This window comes from Condylura cristata, unplaced genomic scaffold (assembly GCF_000260355.1).
Source record: "Condylura cristata isolate star-nosed mole 26May11 unplaced genomic scaffold, ConCri1.0 scaffold00006, whole genome shotgun sequence".
Classification (NCBI taxonomy): Eukaryota; Metazoa; Chordata; class Mammalia; order Eulipotyphla; family Talpidae; genus Condylura; species Condylura cristata.
In genome coordinates, this window is record NW_004567107.1 from 37,368,060 (window position 1) to 37,389,046 (window position 20,987).

The 20,987-nt window shown below is 40.4% G+C and overlaps 1 protein-coding gene across 8 annotated transcripts in view; it reads left to right on the forward strand.

Moving 5' to 3' along the window:
• Positions 1-20,987, forward strand: part of TRPM3 (transient receptor potential cation channel, subfamily M, member 3) — a 466,950-nt gene that overhangs the window by 270,538 nt on the left and 175,425 nt on the right. For 4 of the 8 annotated variants that reach the window (XR_001145147.1, XM_004677577.2, XM_012721333.1 and 1 more), the window contains exons 7-8: positions 141-215; positions 18,799-18,973. Coding sequence is in view for 7 of the 8 variants with exons in the window: in XM_004677577.2 (XP_004677634.1) it covers positions 141-215; positions 18,799-18,973 (250 nt within the window). In the remaining variant the exon portion in view is untranslated. The remainder of the gene's footprint in view (positions 1-140; positions 216-18,798; positions 18,974-20,987) is intronic. The other 4 variants (XM_004677587.1, XM_004677602.1, XM_004677583.2 and 1 more) reach the window with 1 other exon arrangement.

Below are 20,987 nucleotides of genomic sequence, written 5' to 3' on the forward strand. Positions count from 1 at the left end.
TGCCTGAGTTCTGCCTATGTCTGATGTGGCCTCGCCATCACACATGTAAATTTCTGTAAAGTGGGTGATCAGTCTGCTTTAAGAAAATGTGTATCCGACCATTGGGTTGTAGAAATTTCAAAGATTTTATTTTTTGACAGGATGCCTGCCGTTTTTCTCTCTTGACTCCCGCTTGTTTTATTCATTTTGGGGTAGTTGCCAATTAGACCCAATTGGTAAGTATAATTAATGGACGACATAAATTTCCTCTTAAACTGCAGCCAAGAAAATTAACCATAGAAACATTCATCTCCTTTAAAATGCCTAACATCACTCCCTATGACTGCTGTTTCTCTCTCTCTCTCTTCTGAGGCCTCTAACTACAGAAATTAGTTACTCGCTGTTTTTTATCATGCTAAAGTACCTTAAGAAAGGGCATTTACTGAGAACCTAGTATATTCAAGGCACTATGCTAGGTCTTTTAATGTATATTATTTTTGTTGATACTTACAAAACTTCATGAAGGTAGAACTACTATCTTCCTTGATAGCTGATGAACTAGTATCTGGAGTCATATTAAGCCCTTGGCTGAAATCAATGATGCAGATGTGCAAATCTAGATTGCTGCATTTCCCAAAGTCTTGCTCATTCCACCCCACATAAGGAAGCAATATTTTTTTTATGAAGAGGACCCCCCCTAGAATTTTGTAATCTGGAGGGTTTGGGGAGTCATTATTTCAGTCAACAACTATTTGAACCTGAGCTATATGCCAGATAGAGGGTTGAGTGCTGTCTCAACTGGCATTCCTCATCAGCTGAACTTTGGGCAGGTGGTTTGGGGCAAGAGAGTCAAGGCATCACACCAACAACATGACCAGGAAGTAGCGCAGGGTGCTAGAGCAGAGGGGTGGAGGCACGCAGGAGCTCCTGAACGTGTATCCATCGCTACAGTCTTGCTTCATGTGACTCGTGGACTTCCCTTTGTCATCCTATGCCTGAGAATATATGAAGGAGGCTGGGAAGGCAAAGGGACGTTCAATTGTCATCACTGGCATCTTTTTTTGATCATTGCACCATCACTAAATGCATTGGGGTAACCATGACATGAACTTTTCCATCATAACTGTCCCATGAGATGTTAAAAAAAAAAGTCTACAAACTAAAGGTCATAGCAGAACTTCATCCAGAGAACCTGGAAGTAGGAAGCAGTGATGTTGTACTCTCCTAGGCTCAATTCTGGCTCAAATAATGTGACTGGAAAAGGACATTGATGTACCTGACTTGCCCAAGGGAAGTTCAGAAACTTCTTATCACTGTCTGTGGATGCTCTAACCCATTCTGTCTAGTCATTCATACTTTCTGCTGCCTGTAGACACATGATCTACAGAAACAACTGGTCAAGTAAAATATCTAAAATACAAATACCAATTTCACCATCAATTAATTTCAGGCTATGATGATTTGCCATTTTTCAGATGTTCTCAACTGTTAGTCAGAATATCCCTGCTTTTTAAATAACTTATCCTCGAAAGACTAGGTTGTGTGAAGAAGACAATACAGTCTCAACATCTCCCCTCTCTTCATCTTATAAAATGTCTTGACACAAGATGGGTGTGTTGCTATATTCACAACTGTTAAGGAGAAGTCACTTATCTAAGTCACAACAAAAATGGAGTCAAAGCAGTAATGCTGGGGAGTAGAACAAATTTTAGTGACAACTATTCCTTAGTGTTTCTCTTCTTTATCTGGTTAACTTTTGCAATTCAATCTAGCAGCTGCCCATTGTTTAAGAAAGCACCTTTTTGGTGTTGGGATTATTTGTTGAGGATCTGGCACAGTTCCTGTAAACAAATGCATCTGAACAGAGCAACTGTTCACCCTTATGAAAAGATCTCTTATGTTTGTACATTCAAGGAGGAATTGTGATACCTCCTTGCAGGTTACAAAGCTTGAGATTGCAAATGTCTGATTGGCATTGTGCTATCAAAGTCAGCAACACCCATTGCCCTGGGTCAGATCCAACAGATTCCTAACACAGTAACATACACCTTCTTGATGGGAACCAATCTATTTCTTTCACTACTAATTGAAAGGCCCTCAGATTTGCTCATTTTGCTAGCTTCTTCTTTCATAAAGCATACAAAGGTTCTCCCCATTCCAAGCTTCTTATAGATTTCCTTAAATGACACACCTGGTAAAATGTTTTTGAATCCCATTTTTATATTTGCTGAAAATCCTCTGTTCCCAAATCTTATTGGCGAAACCCATACTCCCTCTATGCCACACATGGAAAATCTTCTGTTCTATGAAATCTTATCAAACCTGCCTGCCTTCCCACCCCATGGTCTCCTAGGCTCAGCTGGTCGCCCCACCCTGCCGTTCCCACAGCTCTCTGTAAGTCTCCAGCACAGCACTGCTCCTCCGGGCAGAGTGGTTACCCAGATACCTGCCTGCTCTGCCCCCCATCATGTGTAGATTGTGAGCTCCATGTGAGCAGAGCCAAGGCTTCTTCATGTGTGACATTCTGCTGAGCTAACACAGAGCTGGGTGCGCTAAGTAGGGACTCAATAAATTTGTGTGCTCAACATTGCTATTTGTTCTTCTGGCCTTATTTTTAGTGCTGGCTTTCAGCTTGGCATAAAAAAATGTAATCAAACTTTAGGTATTAAAATGATAAAGGAAGAGCATGTATTAAAACAGTAATACATAGACTCAGAGGAGAAATGGACAGGAACACGTACAAGCAAAGACTGCTGTGCATACAGCCTTTCTCCTGGGTAGCAAAGTGTCTGCTCTGGGAAATCTGACTGCTTCCTGATGAATCCGGATTATTGTTAAGCCATTTTCATTTTGTGAATTTAGTGCATCTAAGGGTATATATAATAGCCGCCAATGCCATAATGACTTCGTTTCCATTTATGCAAAAAAAAAAAAAGAAAAAGAAATAACTTGATTTTCCCCCACATATTTCAAGTGATAATTGTCCCTGGCTGCTTTTCATCCCAGATTAGGATCAACCCATTTGGTAGACATGCACAGCTAACTTTAGAAAGTTAAACCAATGTAAAATAAGTGGAAAAACTTGTGCTGACTGAGTACTGTTCTGCCATAATTAACAACTTTACAGTGGGATATATTTAGAGAAGATAAGGTGTCTCATTCTCTAAGGGGCTTTCAGAAGGCAGGCTGAGTCTCAGTTTTGCTTGAGATGGGCAAGACCTCAGGGAATTTATCAAAGGCCCCTCCCCAGCAACTTCCTTCAAAATGATTTTTTGGATCACTTCAAGTCATTTAATGGATGTATAATTCGCATAGGCGTGAAAAATGACAAAAAAATAATGCTTCCAAGAGGTCATAGATTTTGAGACGATAAAAACGTTTACCTTAAACACTCAACTAAGTTACTAATCCCTGGGGGAAAATAGAAACTTTATGCCATGATACTGGCCAAATAAGCAAAGAGTGGATTGTTCCCCCCTTAACTGGCATCATCGTCACTGAAACAGACAAGCAGCTCTTCTCCTCTCTGAACAGGCTGTCCCTGTTCTGCGAGGCCAGATTGCCAAGGCTGCATGTCATTCCATGTGCCACAGCCTCACAGGGAGACGCTAAAGTCCTAAATCTCAGGCAGAGGAATCAACAGTTCTTGTTGGCTAATGAGCCTCGGTATCTCTGGGTCCACACAGAAGCTTCTCTGAGCAATTCCTGCTGGAGTGAAGCAGGGTGGGAAAAGCAGGTGCCTTTGCTCAGATGGGGTGTGGGGAGTTGGGGGGGGGGTGAGAACTGAAGAGTCAGCTTTTCCGGTCATCAAACAGATCTGTGCTGAACCTTGCCTCATTAGCAACATTTCTTCCACCCGGAGGGAGAACACAGGAGTACATCAGAATGTATATACAGTGGTGGGCGAGGTTCTGAAAGAAGTGGCAATCAAACATGGTGTGCCTACTCAGGAGTTTAGGAAGAAGAGAGGCCCCCCTCTTATATTGCCATTCTTAGAGTCTATTTTCTTGGAATGCCTGGAGTAGTTGTTTTGTTCTGTTGGTTCATTTTCAATATTCAAGTAATAAGAACTGTTGTAATGAGTATGGATTATTTTTCATAAACTTAGGTATATAGAAAATGCCACATAATGATTTTTTCATAATTCAGTTCCAAGTCCCTTTCCATCTAGTTCTGGTAAGTTCAATCTTTATAAGGTTTCTCTTTCCCCCAAATTCCTTCTTTCTCTCTCTCTCTGCCTCTCCCCTCTCCCACTCCTCCATTCCTCCCATTCCGTTCCATTCCGTTCTGTTCCATTCCTCTGCCCTCTTCTCTCTTCCTTTCTCTCTCCCATCTCCTTCCATCCTCCTCTTTCATTTTTACCATGTATTGAAAAATTGGAAAAGGGACCTCTACCTCTCCTCAGCCAAGGTTACCACTGGTACAGTAACTGCCCCAGGCCTGTTTGGCTCCTCCTGGGGGGAAAGGCTCAAGTGCTTCCCCCCCGAGTCAAGCCAGTAGAAATCTTTGCTGCAACTGGCATCACAGATGGCCAAGGCTCAGCAGCCTTGGGCTCAGCACCCCAAGAGGCACATCACAGCATTCCCCCTCACACCAGTCTTTGGGCTCATCCCTAGCTTTATGGAGCTTGCATTTAGATGGAGGAAAATAGAAAATAAATGAAATATATTGGATAGTGATAAATGCTAGGGAGAGGGAAAATGCAAAGAAGACAGAAAACAGAAGTTCATAGAGGCTGCAATTTTAAACAGAGTGGTAGGGAAGAACACTCAGAAAGGGGGGAGGGGCATTTAAGTAGAAATTGAGAAGGAATAAGCCCAGTGGGTATCTTGGGGAAGACCATGTCAGGTAGCAATAAAAAGGCACTGAGGTAGAGAATGTAGGTGCTGGCGGGGCCTGTGGCCATGTGGAGTGAACAAGGAGTGGGGAGAATAAGGAGCCAGAGTGGGAACAAGGGACCAGGCCCAGTGAGGACTGCAAAGCCTGGACTTGTATAGTCACTCTGTGTGGCATGGGAGCTTGGTGAGTTTTGAGCAAAGCAGTGAGCGACTTTGCATGTTTCAGCAGAACTGCTTTGCCTGTTGAGTTGAGTAACCTAAATGGGGAGCAGTGATGAAAGCAGGGACACATAACAGGGACACAGGTAAGATAATGCCAACAACCCCAATGGCTTAGACAGGGGCTGGTAGTTGAGGTGAGGAATGGTGCAATTCTAGCTGTCATTTGAAAGTAGAGCTGGCAAGATTTACTATCAAGTTGAAGCTGGGCTGGGGTGTAAGAGGAAACAATGAGTCAAAGCTGACTCCACATTTTGGGGGTTCATCAGCTAGAAGGATGGAGCTGCTCTGCTCTAGGATAAAGAAGGCAGTAAAGATGGGAAGGACAAGAAGACATTATCAGCTTAGCTTTTTGTATGTCAGACTTGAGATGCCTTACAGCCAGCCTCGCGCAGAGGTGTGGAGAGAGCCGTGGTTAGGCAATTTCAGGGATGAGCGTGTGGAAGTTGGCATGTGTCGATGGTATAGGACACCTCTGATTGCTCAGGGAGATACAAAAATGGGAGAAGAGAGGACCAAGAACTGAGCCTTCTTCTCTCTAATGTCCTGCAAAGAGCAATCTTCATGCCACCAACACAACCCACTCCTGAGACAAAGACAGCACACAGGGGCCTTTTTTTAAAACAAGCGTGTTTTAAAGATGAGGCAAAGCACATGAAAAGTAGAATATATGTACTAAATATATAAGCAACTTCCAGCAGTGCTGTGAAATTCCTATTGAAATTAAATTAGAGCCTCTGGAGACTGAATTGTAAGAGAAATGCATAACTTCTTGTAAGGGCAACAGCATATTGATCAAGCACAACTAAAGCAAATGTCGCTGCTTGGCGTACATGCAGGTTTGCAGCCTGGGTAGTTTTTCACTGATCGCTGACTTACTCAGGCTTGGCAAACTAACAGACCTTGCCTTATACAAATCACAGTGATCACATTAGTTAGACCCAAAGGTTGGCAAGCGATAGCCCATGGGCCAGTCCTGTGCACCATCTGTCTTTGTAAATAAAACTTTGCTGGCATATAGCCAATGCTCATTCTTTTAGGTACCGTCTATGGCTGCGTTATTGCTACAGTGGCAGAGTTGAGCAGAGGCAAGAAGACCATCTGGCCTACGAGACTGAAAATATTTACTACCTAGATTTCACAGTAAAAGTTTTCTGACATCCAGTTAAGACTTTAAAAATAGATTTTTAGAAACCTATCATGGGTTTCTAAGCCCCACTCCATGGCTTTTGCCTAGATCATCTTCTCTGGGGTACACAGCTTTGATTTCCTCTCTTCATGGGTGACTCCTCCTCTCCCTGCAATTCAAGTCAGAGCAGTGATTAGCATCACCTGGGGACTTGTTAGAAATGCCTGTTCTCAGGTTCCATGCTAGACCTGCTCAAAGTGCTGAAGGTGGGCCTGGTGCTATGATATTTAACTGTTCCTCCAGGTGACTCTGGTATGTGCTAACCCAGAGGCCACCATGCTAGAGCAGATCTTGTAAGAAGAGCTGAGAACCAGAAATGGGCACTTCTACACACTCCTCCTGGTGGTCATTCCAGGGCACAACTAGCTCTGTGCACATTAGAATCCAGACTCTAAGAATAGGCCACTTTCTTTTATGTAATAGTAGACTAGCCTGCACTCTAGAATGATGGAAGTAGCACTTAATATGCACACAAATGATTCTTGGTGGCAGCAGTAGTAATAAAACAAGGGCCGTTTCACCCCAACTTGACAGTAGGATGATGAGGTTGAACACCCCAGTGATTAAGGGTCCAGAGTGCCAACTGCATACCTCTGGGCCATGACGGCCTCCTCATACCTCATCATGCGCTCCAGCGTGCTTCAGTGAGAGAATGTAATGAGGCACTTATTTATGAGGGAAAAGTAGAAGGGATTTATTTCCAAAACTATCAAAGATATATTAGAACATGAGAACAAACTTTAAATTGATATTTTTCCCCTATAGGATTGCTGCAGGTGCTGCGGCATGGTTATTGCTATTTTCCTATGTTTAATGATCTATTCCTCCCCTGCAGCTTCAACCCTCCATATTTCTAGAGGAGGAATAGTTCTGATAATGAACAGCTGTGCTTTGAATGTTGTGGGGACCCTGATCCCCCAAAGCAGCAATGGGGACATCAAGTCTTAGCTTTTTTAAATCAGGAAGGGATATGACCTGGGAACAATGGACAAACTCAGGCCACTTTCTAAGCACCTGAAGTTGGCATCTACCTTCAGACTTCTAGAAATAAGTTGAGACTCTAAGATATGAACACGGAAGTGTGACTGTACATAAGAGTTTGTCCAGGACTAAATCATTCCGGTTAAAGCTATTATTCCTAGTGACCTTTTCACTTGCAAGTGTGTCCTAGTATTTGGATGAGAAATTGTATGGCTGTCCTAGTGAGGGACAGTGAAAGTCAAGTCCAAAGAGAGGACTCGGCATTTCCTATCAGTCTGTTTGAAACCCTGTTCAGAAATGCAATTTACTCTCCATGCCTCAGTTTCCTTAGCTACAAATTGGAGCTAATGTGACCTTTGTCATAAGGTTTTTGAACAGCTGTGTAAATGTATGATGTTCACCTGGCCTAGTGTTCAACCCCTATGGTTGAGCAACTGCTGCTTCACCTTCTGCCCGTTGGCTCCTGGACCTCACTATCTGGAACCATCCATGGCAACCCAAAAATTCACAAGAAACCTTGTTTTAGCTCCACTAGTAATTAACTTTTTGAATATTTTACCAAGGCATTTCCTTGTTGGAGACAAAAAGGCATCAAGAAAAAGTTGCCTTTCAGAAAACACCATATTTGCACTTAAAAATTAATACATGTTCGCAAACTTAACACAGAAGTTCATGCTTGTTAGATGACACTGCAAAGTAAATGTCAAAACCTGAATAACAGTATTGCTGTTCATGTTGTTGCTCTTGACAGGACAAGATTCAGACTGACTGAAAGTTGGACACCTGGAGTCAGGCAGCATTGATCAAACATCACTTTTTTTATTAATGAAGTTGCTGCAGATAATCAGTGTAGGCGCCAAATGGGTTACCTGTTCACCTCAGGCCCCAGAGAAGTCAACAGTCAACCAGAGTAGAACTGCAGTCTACAACAGACCCCTAGTTACACAGAAAAGGGAGAAAGAAGCCAAATTCTCTGCACTGAAAGACTTAGTAAATTGGTGTTTTATCCAACCAAGAAATATGATCAACAGCCATCACACCAATCAGAGTACAGGACTCTGTATGTGGAAAGGAGTATCGAAAGGACAAAGGGCCTGATGTGGGACATGAGTTGTGCTCTCTCCATATAGAAGCTTGAAAACAGAGGAAATAAGTTCCCCCATAATGTGTCGTCTATATTTCTCATCAAGGATTAGTCACAGTAAAAATTTGAGCAGATTGGGCTTGGTAATTGTTCTCTTTTACAAAGGATACCTAGATAATCAAACAAAACATTTTATCCTTTTTCCCAGTCATGGATAAAAGACTAGACTAAATACCATTACTAAACCCCAAGGAGTACCCCTTTTTTGTCTCATACATGAGAATGGCAATCAGTTATTTTAATGACCCTCACATCTTAGCTGTTAAAATATATCTGTCACCTTAGAGGAAACAGAATTAAGTTTCCACTTTAGTCATGTAGTTCCCTGTTCATTTCAACACTAGGAAATAATAGCTTTCACAGACATCATTCCAGCAAGGGGAATGTAAACTTCTGTTTACATCTTTCTTCACAGTAGTCAGGATCTGTTGTCATGCCCATTGGGTCCAATTCTAAGAAGCAGTAAACCTTTGATTTCAGCTACAGGACAGTTCGAACTGAATATGACTATTCAAGTCCAAAAGAATCTAGACTCTTCCCCACTTCATTCAGACAGACAAGGAAAATGTGAGTGCCCACACAGATCACAGCATGTTCTCTGGGTTCCTGACCACTGCTGACAAACAGTAGTCATCCCGGTGAAAGGACACCATGAATGGCAGCCATCTCCGCTCTCAGCGGGATGTGTCAAAGTTGGAACTAGGAAGGTCAGTTCCATCATAACTACCAGTTTATTCCTGTCCTCTTGGCTTTCTAGACCTTGGGCAGAGTACACTCACTTCTGTTTATTTCCCATTTATTTGAATTACCTTCAAATAAATAGGACATAGGAACTAGAATGTTGCTTAAGAGGGGTAGGGGATCTTTATCCCAAGGAGTTTCCAATATAGTGGACATACAAGGCAGAATAAAATAACTACCAAAAGATATGTTTTTGTTGTTGCTGTTTTTGAATGAAGAATGGAACCACAAAGGACTTAGTGAATGCTGCCTGAGAGACTTGGGGAGAGTCTCAGTAATTGGTACCATTTGAACTCGACTTGGATTACTGAGTTGGGGGATCTCTAAGGGTCACAATGAGCAGCACCCCTGTTCCTCATTTAACTTCTGAACAATTTGAGGCATAGAAAGTAGCTGGTAGAATCCAAAATATCATTTTAGGTAGGTGGACAACTTAGCAGATGTGTTCAGGCTACTGGCCAAGTAGACATCAAGTATCTCCACAATTAGAGAGAACCCCACAGGGAGTCTTCAGGTCCCCTCACTGCTACCCACAACATCAGGGACTGGGCCCCAAGAGGACCTAGGAGATCTCAGGCTTCCTCAGACAGGCAGATGCCAAGAGGAAAAAGAGTGAGGTGACGTGAACAAACCGAGGTATTCTCAAATTTACCAAGAAAGCCAAATCAATAAAAGAGCATAGAAAGTCCACCAATGTGTGTAGGGACAGTTTCTCCAGAAACCATAAGTAGGGGGAGAGAGACTCCCTCTGAAGAGCAGGATAACCAAGGAAAGTAAAAAATAATCCTATATGGAAAATGGCAACCACAGTCTTCTGAGGCTAGAATGAAAGCAAGCTGAGGTCTGGAGGGAGAGGAGGCTGCAAATGAAGGTTGGGGCCAGAACAGGAGGAGCCTTGTCGCCTTGTCTGTCGAGCTTATCTACAAACAGCACACTAGGATGCTGCAGTGAGGACGGTACTTAAGGATGGTAACGGGCAGTGATGCCATGATTGTCTGGAGGCAGGAATTCCGTTAGGAAGCTAATGTTAATATTCCACCAAAACTAGGCCTATTTCTTGATTTCATAGACTTTAAATCAGTTCTGAGTGTCCTGGTTCACAGGTCAGTAAATTGAGGGGGGAAAATACTTATGTCAGAAAGTATTTTAAAATTCCTGTGGAAATTGGTTAAACAGAATAGGCATCAGAAGAGACAGGTAATTCAGTACCCTACATTCCTTCTTTATACCACATCTTGGCAAGCAACTGCTACATATCAGGTGCTACATAATATGCTGGGAGCACAAAACTAAACCTGCATAACAGAGAGTAAAGCTGCCCAAACAATGTAATATATGAGATGAAACTTCCCTGTGAGGGTTTTTTTTTTTTTCTTTATAGTTGATTGAACTCCTCAAAATAAAATCATTGTCATGGACAGTTTAAAGACATATATGCTCTAAGAACAGACAAATGAGAAGGATTAACTGTGCCTAGTTTGGGTGAAGTCTTCTGAGGAAGACTTGTCTGAAGTATCAGTTTGTCACCATGATTAAGAAAAAGGGGAACAAATATTTTTTAAAGAGAATAGAAGTTTTCATATTTGAGGCAAGGAGAAGTAATGGTAGTCTTCTTTTAGTGGTGCAAAGAGATAGTTTTTAAATAAATTTGAAAGGGTAAGTTAATACACATCCCACCAATTTGTCAGTACTAGCAACATCTCCCTCACCTACCCTCTACCGCTCCCACCCAGCATGCCCTGTACCATGGTCTGGGTCTTTCTATGCAGTCTTCAACCCCTAACTGCCCTGGCAGCTTTGCTGCTTATTAATTCTGCCAAAAAGCCAAAAGAACTGAGACAGGCTGTGGACTTAATCCTGACATGTTTCTAGGAAAGTGTGGGCAAAGTCTTACAAAGTAAAATGAGTTAGAACCATTGTGATTACCTTACATTTGAGAAGGCAGGAATGCCTTCTGATGTGGGTTTTGACCAGAGCAGAGACTAAGAAGACTACAGCTTTGTTTGAGAGAGTTCTCTGGTAGACTTAGATCAATTACACTGAAACATTCAGCCTACAAACAATGACCCCAAAGAAAATAATGCTGGCTCTTTCCTGTTGTGAAAGCAATATTTGCCTCCCAGCCCAGGGGATTGGCTGTTCCCTTTCTATTGAAATGATTCGCTGGCTGTGTTGCTTAGATGTCCTGGTAATATATGGACATTAATCTCAGAATCTTTCAGTTATGTGGCCATAAGGGAATAACTGTTTCCCACTAAGTCAAAAGCTAAGTTTATTAGCATATAACATACTTGGAATCAGTTTATGGGTTTTGTTACTTGGCATTTACATCTTTGTCCAACCCAAGAGCTCAAAAGACTTAGCTAGCTGATTGAAGCACTGAGCAAAGGGCCCTGGGAGGGCATTTGGTGAGAAACACAAATGTCATCTACCCAGGAGCAGGAAGTTGGAGTCTTTTGGATACCAGAGAAAGGAATTTCACGTCCTAAGGATATCATTTTCTATGTGAAAAAAGTATTCAAATTTTGGAAGAGCCTGTTTCAGTTGTTTGTCAGAAGAGTCATTTGACTTAAACATATAGATGACATTTAGTTTTCTTTCTTCTTCATGAATCATTTATACACTGAGAGTAGGAAACTTTCATGAACTCATAAATATGAAGACCATTTATACTTGGGTTTGTTTAACCATATAGTTCTTTATAAATGACAGCCTCTATTCTAAATGCTTTATAAATAATAGCTCACTTGTTACTCAAAACAACCAATGGTTTATGTACCAACTCTGTGCATCAGATTCTTTGTAAAATACTAAAGCAGGTTTTTGGTGTACCGGTAGGTAACTAGTCATATGTCTGTCCTTCTCAGAGTACATGGTTCCTACTAACATGTTAGTCATGTTGTGAAGTCCCGCCATGTTGTCCCCATTCACATTCACAGAAGAACACTGGACTCCAGTGGGCTGGGCTGAGAGGGAAAGTGAAATCAGCTGGAAGCCAGTAGACAGTGAAGTTAAAGACGACCGTGGAACCCAGATCCAGAGCCTGAGCACAAAGACAAGGCAGATCAGCTGGTTCAAGGCAGTCTAAGGAAAAGCCTCATCTAGGATAGTGAGAAGGAGCACAAGGGGAGACTGCAGTGGCTGCCACCTTGAAATCAAGGCAAAACCCCAGCTCTGGAGCACCCATTGCCCAAAAAGGAGCAGGCCAGTGTCCCAAACGAAAGTATCAATAGAAGCTGCCTTTCTCCAGAAACCAAGGTTGATTCAGAGAATGATTCCTCTCTGCCTAGGGTTCACAAAAACTGGATATAAAACTCATGTGACTCAGTGAAATTCTTGGATATAGCACCTAGGTGGCCCTCCTACCTAACAGGAACAGCACATACCAGGACTAGTGACCAGGCTTCTCCATGAGCATCAGTTATGCTCCAAAATGAAGGCTCACCCCACCCTTCTACAGACCATAGGCTAAAGAGTACTTACATCCACAGAGGGCTCATTATGTTAAACAAGAGAGTTGTCATAGGGATTGATGATGACAAAAAAAAAAGGATAAACAATTTTACCTTACTTTATCATTTCCTCGTCCTTTAGTTAAAAGGATACGCCCTGGGAAGCCCCAATCTCAGGAAGATCTTCCCCACTAGAGAACTAAAATCATCTTACAGGGGCATCTTGGGCAGCTGATTTTATTGCTCGTTTGTTACATACACACTGTTTCCAAAAACTTTTCAAAGAATCAATGTAAATGCAGAATAAAAGTGGCCAAAAAAAAGTGTGATGATAATGTCGTTCAGGACTGGATTACACAGGTTTGTCATTGACCAACTGGGTAAGTCCTCAGCGTTTGCCAACAGATACTTGGATTTGTTACTCATTTCTCAGTAAGGTCAGACACAGTTCAGTTACAGTTCTGTTGTCTTGAAAAGATAATGGGCTCTTGCTCCAAAACATGAAAGCATCTGCTTCCGTAGAAGATTCAAAGAGACATTCTGGTTAAAATGGGATACAATTTTCCCTTTTAGATATTTGCGGGTTCATTGTGCTACTACATAATTCAAAGATTGCCAATCATGTTTCCTTTTGCCAAAGCTAGTATATTAAAATATCCTCTTTCTATACAATAAAATCCTACAGTTACACCAAATATTCATGTACTGGGAATCTCCTAATTGCAAGAAGCACCTTAATCTTAACACATAAGAACAGTTTACAGTGTTATCAGGGAGGCAAAACTGATAAGTCTATGTCGTTTTCTCAAGTCCATCCCACAATTTCCAGATCACAGAAGAGTTGTACTAAATAGTTAAAGGCAGCAAGAATCTAAGTCAAACTATTTTTGAAAAAAAAAAAAGGTATTGTGCAAATTTCAGCTATTATTTCTCAAGAAGGCAGTAAATTGGTATTTATTAAAATAAGGTGAATAGCTTGAATGCTTCTCTTTCCATCACTACAGTAATTACTAACATGCCCCAAATCTGTATAAGATTCTATTTGAAAAGTGCAAAACCTTGGAGGATTGCTGACTTTTATTGCCCTATTTTATGGTCTAGATGTAGAACCAGTAGTTCTGTTAGTAAAGTCAACCATTCAATTAAAGACCAAGGATTCTAGTCAGCAGGATGAGAATAATATGTTTGTTCCTTGTACTTTTATACAAATTTTAAATTTAGTAACATAAAACATTGATAAAGTCTTACTCTGTGCATAGAAATTCTCCATAAAAATGAATTGCATAATCCCACAGCGGGATTATGTACAGTGAATTAACAATGTTCATGATATTACTACCTGATATTAGCTGAAAAATAGAAATGTCCACTGACCACTGACAGGCTCAGTCTTGAATTGCTCAAGATCTTCAGGAAGTCATCTCTCACAAAGTTCCCAACCTCCTAACAATCTGTACAGTAACAATCATACTATAACCTAGAGAAGTCGTAGCTAAAGATAAATCTTCTGTGTTCTATCTCCAACTAAAGAGGAACCACTTTCCAATAGCAAACTAGTCTTAGGTTCATAGACATTTGAGAGCATGTATAGAAATATTTATGTAAACCCAAATTATTAATTCGATCAAATCTCTATCATCCAGGCTTTTCACTACAAAACACCAAATGCTTTCATGGGGTCTGAATGAATCATAGATTATGGCCTATGGCCATAGATTATGTCAGCAGGAAGAAAAATATAATAATGATGCCTTCTGCAATTTTAATACATTTTTCTATTCCTGCCAGATTCCTTGCTTACAATATTCAACCCAATGTACTTAAGCCAATTTTGATTTACTGGGATTTGGTGTTTGTCTTATCACAGCACTCAGAAAAAATGACCAAAGTCCCTGAGACTTTTTTTTCTCCTAAGAACAATTCATTGAGATTCAGCTTGTAATGTGAAAGTCCTACGCTGACCTAGAATCTTAAAGATGGGACTGCTAAATCTGAGTTTACATTTTTAAAGGCTATCATGCTTCCAGTTTCCAAATGGCAAAAGTTAAAGAGTATGGCAAGCATATTGCCGATTCTTGCTCAGGCACCTTTACCTTACTCTAAAGTTAAATTGTAACAGAAATCTCTGAGAACAATTGTACGTCTTTGGTTATGGGAACCAATGAAAAATTATTGCAGCCATCATTTTGTGATATATAGAGAAAACAAAGGGGACGCCTAAGATGAAAACAAACTTTTAGACTATTAAGACCTATTAGTGGTTACCAGAGGGAAGGGGAGGGAGGACTTTTAGTGGTGAACTTAATGTAGCATATGCACATGCTGATTTTTAATGATGCACACCTGAAACTTATATTAAAATGCAATGTTACTTCAATTTAACAATTATTGCAGCCAATGAGGGAATTAACCTACTTTTCTCTTTTGGTCCCTGAGAGAATCTCAATAAAATGATTCTTTTTGTCCTGAAGAAGAGTTAATTTTTTTAAAACACATGAATTTAAAACCTAGTGAGAAAGAGAGAGAGTAATAGTGATAGACATAGAGAGAGAAATTTGTGAGGTTCTTCAAAAGAATTTTATTAATTTTTTTATGGGCATAAAGAAAATGGTAGCATTTTCTGAGTCCTGCTGAATATGCAGTTAATTCCCAAATTATTTTATGTTAGTCATTTTAAAAGTAACATTTTTGATGTTTTTAAAAGGATTATTATTATAGGTTCTACTTTGTAAGTGTGTGGCTTTTTCCAGAGTTTATTAAAATCATATCCTAAATGTAACTTAGAAAAGAAAGTGTGAATAGATGAAATTAAGAAAAGCAAGGAAGAGTGGTGTGAGGGACAGGCACTCCTTCCCCTGGAAGACTCAGGGAATCCATTACAGTGGAGCAGTGATCATGTGATCCAACACTGCTGGGCAGAGCTTTGTTCCAGCACCCAATCTGAAAATTCTCTCAGAAGCTCCAATGAGTGTCATTTAAAAAAAAAAAAAAAAAGAAAGAAAGAAAGAAAATTATCGTCCTTCCTGGTGGCACCGTGGGTTAAAGCACCACACTAAGAAGCTAAAAGCCCCTTCTGCATGAGTTTGATTCCCGCCTGCCCCGCAGGTGACCACATGGCATGGCAGACCTCTCCAGACCCGCCCGCTGCTCCCCTCAGCAGTGTCCTTTGTCGATCTGCCTGTTCTGCTCCCCACTCTATCTCTGGTGAAGCTTCTTGCCTCCCCTGAGCCTCTGGACTGCACCTCAGTTCTGTATAAACAAATAAATAAATCTAGAAAGAAATAAAGAAAGAAAATTACAATGTGTTTTGCAAATACATCATCTGTACTTAATGGAGGGTGGGGTTTTGTAAAGGTTCATTGGCAAGTTTTTCAGGATTAACCCTCAAGGGTCCATGAACCCCTTGCATAATAAAAATTTAAAGATTTTTGTGCCTACCCATTTCTAAATTTATTTTTCTGGAGAAAGGGTCAGTAGTTTTCATTAGAGTCACAGAAGTATTCAAAGATCCTTAATGCCAAAGTGGGCTCTTTTAGCCTATTAGATAGCATTTTTCTTTTCTCAGAAACAAAGGCATTGTGCATATGCACCCTGACAGAAAGGCTTAATGTGACCACATACTGGCACACTGGATTTATACGAAGCATGATTTTCATACAAAGCATGATTTTCTACCATCTCTAACTAAGATATTAAAATGTGTTTTTAGTTTAGGCTACAAGTACTTTTATTATTGATGGAAGTAATTTCCACATATTATCACTGAAGGAAATGAGACAATTTGAGGCCAAAAATATACTCGATATATTCAATATTTATGAAAAAAGTAGATGATAATATACTGCTGCATCTCATTTTTAGCACGGGAATATATATACACAAATTCATATTTATATGTATGTGAATCAATATAGTGTTTTGATCATTTTAATTGTTAACAGCATTATTCCAGATACAGCAAGTATGATTATCTAAATTCTTCTGTATTTTTGAGGCTGTAGCAGTTTGAACATTTGACAAATACATTGGCAGTAAATCAACTAACACTTTTCTGCTCTCAAATCGTCCCATGAAAATTGATCCTTTACCTCTATATATCCTTCTCAAAGAGAACAGAGATTTGTAGTCATCTTGACAAGTGTCTGATAGAATCTAGATCACTGGTACATTCTAGAAGATCTGTTCTAGACCTTCTCCTTCCATGAAAACAGAGTGGAACACAATTTGCCTTTAAGTTGTAGTAAAAAGCCCACTGATAGCAGTGCTCAATCAAAATTTAGCCAAGGTCTTTCTAAAGAGGAACCAAGAATGAGTCTAAATCTGACTTCTAGTATAAAACAGTGGGTAGAGCATAGTGTTCCTTGATGCGATGCAATATGGTAGCAGGTGCTAAAAGAAAGCAACAGGAAAAGTTAAATTGTGTAGCATATTGGAAAATAACCTGATAAAGTAATTTTAAACATTGGGAAAGACCCTTTCCCAAGACATTATCAAAGCACAAATCTGTCAAGAGGTGGGTGTTTTTATGTTAGTAAATTATTCTCATAAAGGAGTATTGTAATAACATTTCAAGTTAGCCCTTAATCTTCAAAGTGCCTTTCAACAGGAACTTTCTTAATCTTCATAATCTACACCCTTTGCTATTTCATAGACACCCAAACAAAGCTTTAAGGCGACCTTTGTTTGAATCCTTAAGGGCCTCTGGGTTAAAGGGAAGGAGCAAGACCTTTCACTCCCTCTCCTTGGTTTCAAGGAGAAATTCTCAAAACTTTCCCATGCACAGAAAACTTTGATTTTTTTCTCTCTAGTTCCTGATTTTTCTCTCTAGTTCCATCTGAGAACAACAACAAAAATCTTGGCAGCTTTTCTTGATCAGCCCTAGTCATTTTCTTATGCTTTTTCAAAAGTGTATTTGCTTTTTCAAAAGTATATATGTTTTTCAAATATACTTTTGAAAAAGCGTCCATTTCTGTGTAACTGGCATATTGGCCATTCCTATAAGATTAATTCAAATCATGACAGTGATGTAGAAAAGCTAAGGTTTAGGTTACTGCTGTTCTCATACTTTAGGAGTAAAATGGAACATACTAGTCCAACAAAGTCATTCAGTAATGGGACAAGAAACTAGAACTGAAAGGATTTTTTTTTTCTTAACATGGAAACAGTTTCTATATGTAGGATAAAACAAAAGCAGAATGAGGACAAGAGCAAGTTGATATGACTAAGAATTTAAGTTCATATTTACAGGAATGATACAGAATTTTGATAGATTTCTTCTTTAAGATAACCAGTGTGTACCCTACGACATTGTTTCCTATGTATGGTTTTGCTCAATTCCCAAACTATTCTGAGAAGGTAGAGAGAAAAAAGTGTGGTATCAAACTGAACAAAAAGAGGTTTTTCAATGACCAATGAAGTTATTAAGATGTCATTTGAAAGTGAATTTAATGTACATAATTTTTAATATTTCCCTGAACGTGTCCACTGAATCATACCTAAGTCCAAGGTCAGCACAACTTTTAAGAACAGCAGTACTTTATGGCTCAGCATATAGAGTTTAAATATTTTATGAAAGGTCAGTGAAAACCCTAATTCAGTGGAATTCCACCCATGTGAACTGACCACCCATCGCATGGCTGAATTCTCGCTGGGCTGAGACAATAATGGCAGATGCTGTCTCGGGGTGCTCTATTGTGCCTGCTGGGCTGTTAAGAATCAAGTCAAGCAATGGTTGACTTCACAAAGTAGGACTCAGGCTGACATCGATAGTCTTTAAGAAGGAGAGCCCCTTAGTTGTCTTAGCACTGCAGCAACTCCAGGGTGTATTGGCTTGCTTTCATGGTTTTTTCATAGAGAAAACCACCCTGGCTATGCGGAACACTTGATTGAACTCACATTTACTTTCCAGTCTTGACTGCTGGCCTAGTGCTTCACCTACTAACAACCTCTCTTCTATCCCTCTTATCCTTGCACCTTCCCAAGTGTGGTCGTCTGACCCAGCACCTTAGAATTCCTGGAAAAGGCAAAGTCAAACAGATGCTGGGGTAGGGGTGGAGGGGAATTCTGCTAAGGGTTTTCTGTAAATTATCGCTCAGAATTTTATCCCTTCATATGTTACCTCCCCTGTGCTCAGTAATTTTAGTTTGTGCTTTTTGTTTCTCTTTTTCTTTCTTTGGTTTGCTGGCTTTGTGTTTTGTTTTGTTTTGTTTTCCTTTTTTTTTTTTTTTTTTTGTTTGTTTTCCTTTTTCAATGCAGGAATTGGTCAAGGCGTTCCAGTGGTGGCACTCATTGTGGAAGGAGGACCCAATGTGATCTCAATTGTCTTGGAGTACCTTCGGGACACCCCTCCTGTGCCAGTGGTTGTCTGTGATGGGAGTGGACGGGCATCCGACATCCTGGCATTTGGGCATAAATATTCAGAAGAAGGCGGGTAGGTAACATGTCAGGCCCTGTGGTGGACTTATTAGGTCAAAGTCTGTGCTCCCCACTAGAGAGGAAGGTATGATTGAGACATTTGGCCTGGGAGGGTAGTGGTGAAGAGTGGGTGGAGGGATCCAAAGGTTCTGTGATGTTAGAAATTCCAGAAAAACTGCACTAGACATCTCATACTGCTGACAAAGAGGATGAGGGCAAAAGAGCATTCCTAGGATGTGCACACACTTCCTTTGTTTCTCTTCCTCTCTTCTAAATAAAGAACAGTAATAATTCAATTTTAACACAAGAAACACAGCTCATCTAGTACAGATTAGCAACGTGAAAGAAGCATAGCTTCTAGGCGTGGCCTCTACATACTAGCTAGCATCATCAGTTCTATGTGTTATCAAGTGTTGGGTGTTCACAAAAACACTGGATTGGCTGTGCTGTCAGAAACCTCTAGATTGACGTGGAAAATACAATCTGTAATGGTGACACTCTGATACACGTAAAATTCCTCTTTAAGTGCCCTCAGCACTGTCCCTGGTCAGCCATTCTCTGGAGGCTGCTTTCTACAAACCAAAGCCCCCAGACTCCTGGGAGACTTTCCCTCAAGCCTTTATTTATTGTGAGTTCCCACTGGGGTGAACAGAAACAGGCAGACCTCTTAACAATTCTTACATCAAAGTAATTCATCCAAGGTGTAAGTGAACTTAAGGAGGAAAACTTGAGGAGAACCATTGAAAGTTTTAAATAAATCATGTCTTGCCCTAATCAATTTTTATGCTTGAAACAAGTGAGAAAGAAGCCCCGGGGCAGCTGGGCCCTTCAGTCAACCTAAATGTCTCCTGAGTGTCATGCACTAGGGTGTGCAAAAGGAATAACGTAAAATGTTCCTGGTAAATCCAGTGAGTAGGCCAGTGAAAATGACAAGGCGGCTGATTTCAGGACACTCCCTCCCCCACCTCTCTTAGCCAACCTGACTTGAAATAGAAACTCAGCACAGTAACCTCTCTCTACAACACTCCTGTCTTTGCCAGCTTCTCTCTCCCCTCTAGGTGAGCCATTAAAACCATCTGTACTTTGGGGACCTGCCTGTTCTGCCCCCAACTCTGTCTCGGGTGAATCCTCGCACCACCCCTGCACATACCCAGCTCTGTATGCATAAATAAATAAATCTTTAAAAAAAAATTCTAGCATCCTTCGCTAGCTGGTGGATAAACCTAAATGTGTAAAAGCAAGAGTAGCAAAAGGCAGCCAGCCTTTTTGGAATTGTAAACTGATTTTACAATTTTAGGCCCATTAAATCTCTTGATATGTTAAAATATATATATCAGAAAGGAAAAACTACTTTTTGTAAATATCAAGTTAGAGTGTGCTTACTACAAATTTAAATTACTTTTTAGTCTTCCTCATTGACAGTAAATATGCACCTTTTTTTTTTTTTAAACTAAGGAACTAAAAAGAGAACATTTGCCCAGCTGTCTCCATCCACGTCCACTGATTTAAACATAGCACATTTGGGGTTGTTTTGTTTGTTTGTTTTGTTTTGTTTTCTGGTTTTCAGAAATTAAAGACTTTACACTGTTTAGTTTTGGCTTATTTTTGGCTTCCTAGTACTTCCAACTATGTGTATTTCTGCAAAGTAGATCTAAATTAGCATTCAAAATTAGCATCTTCCCTTTCAGAAGATGAATACAAAAGTAAGCTACCAATTCAGCATGCCAGGGCTCCAGGTACATTGGCAGTGAAGATCTGCACCTAGTGTCTGCTTTGCCATTCTCTTAGATTGTGTCCCTTGAGGTGTTAAATCTTTGATAACCTTGCCCTTCCTAATTCTGTTTTAAACTAGGAATAATGTTACCCATTTTAGCACCATGTGACAGACTATACTATCTAACACAGGTACACAGGGAAATTAATTGCTTTCCCAAGGCCATGTAGCCTACAACCCCCATTCAGAATTGCCATGTAGCCTACAACCCCCATTCAGAATTGCCATGTAGCCTACAACCCCCATTCAGAATTGC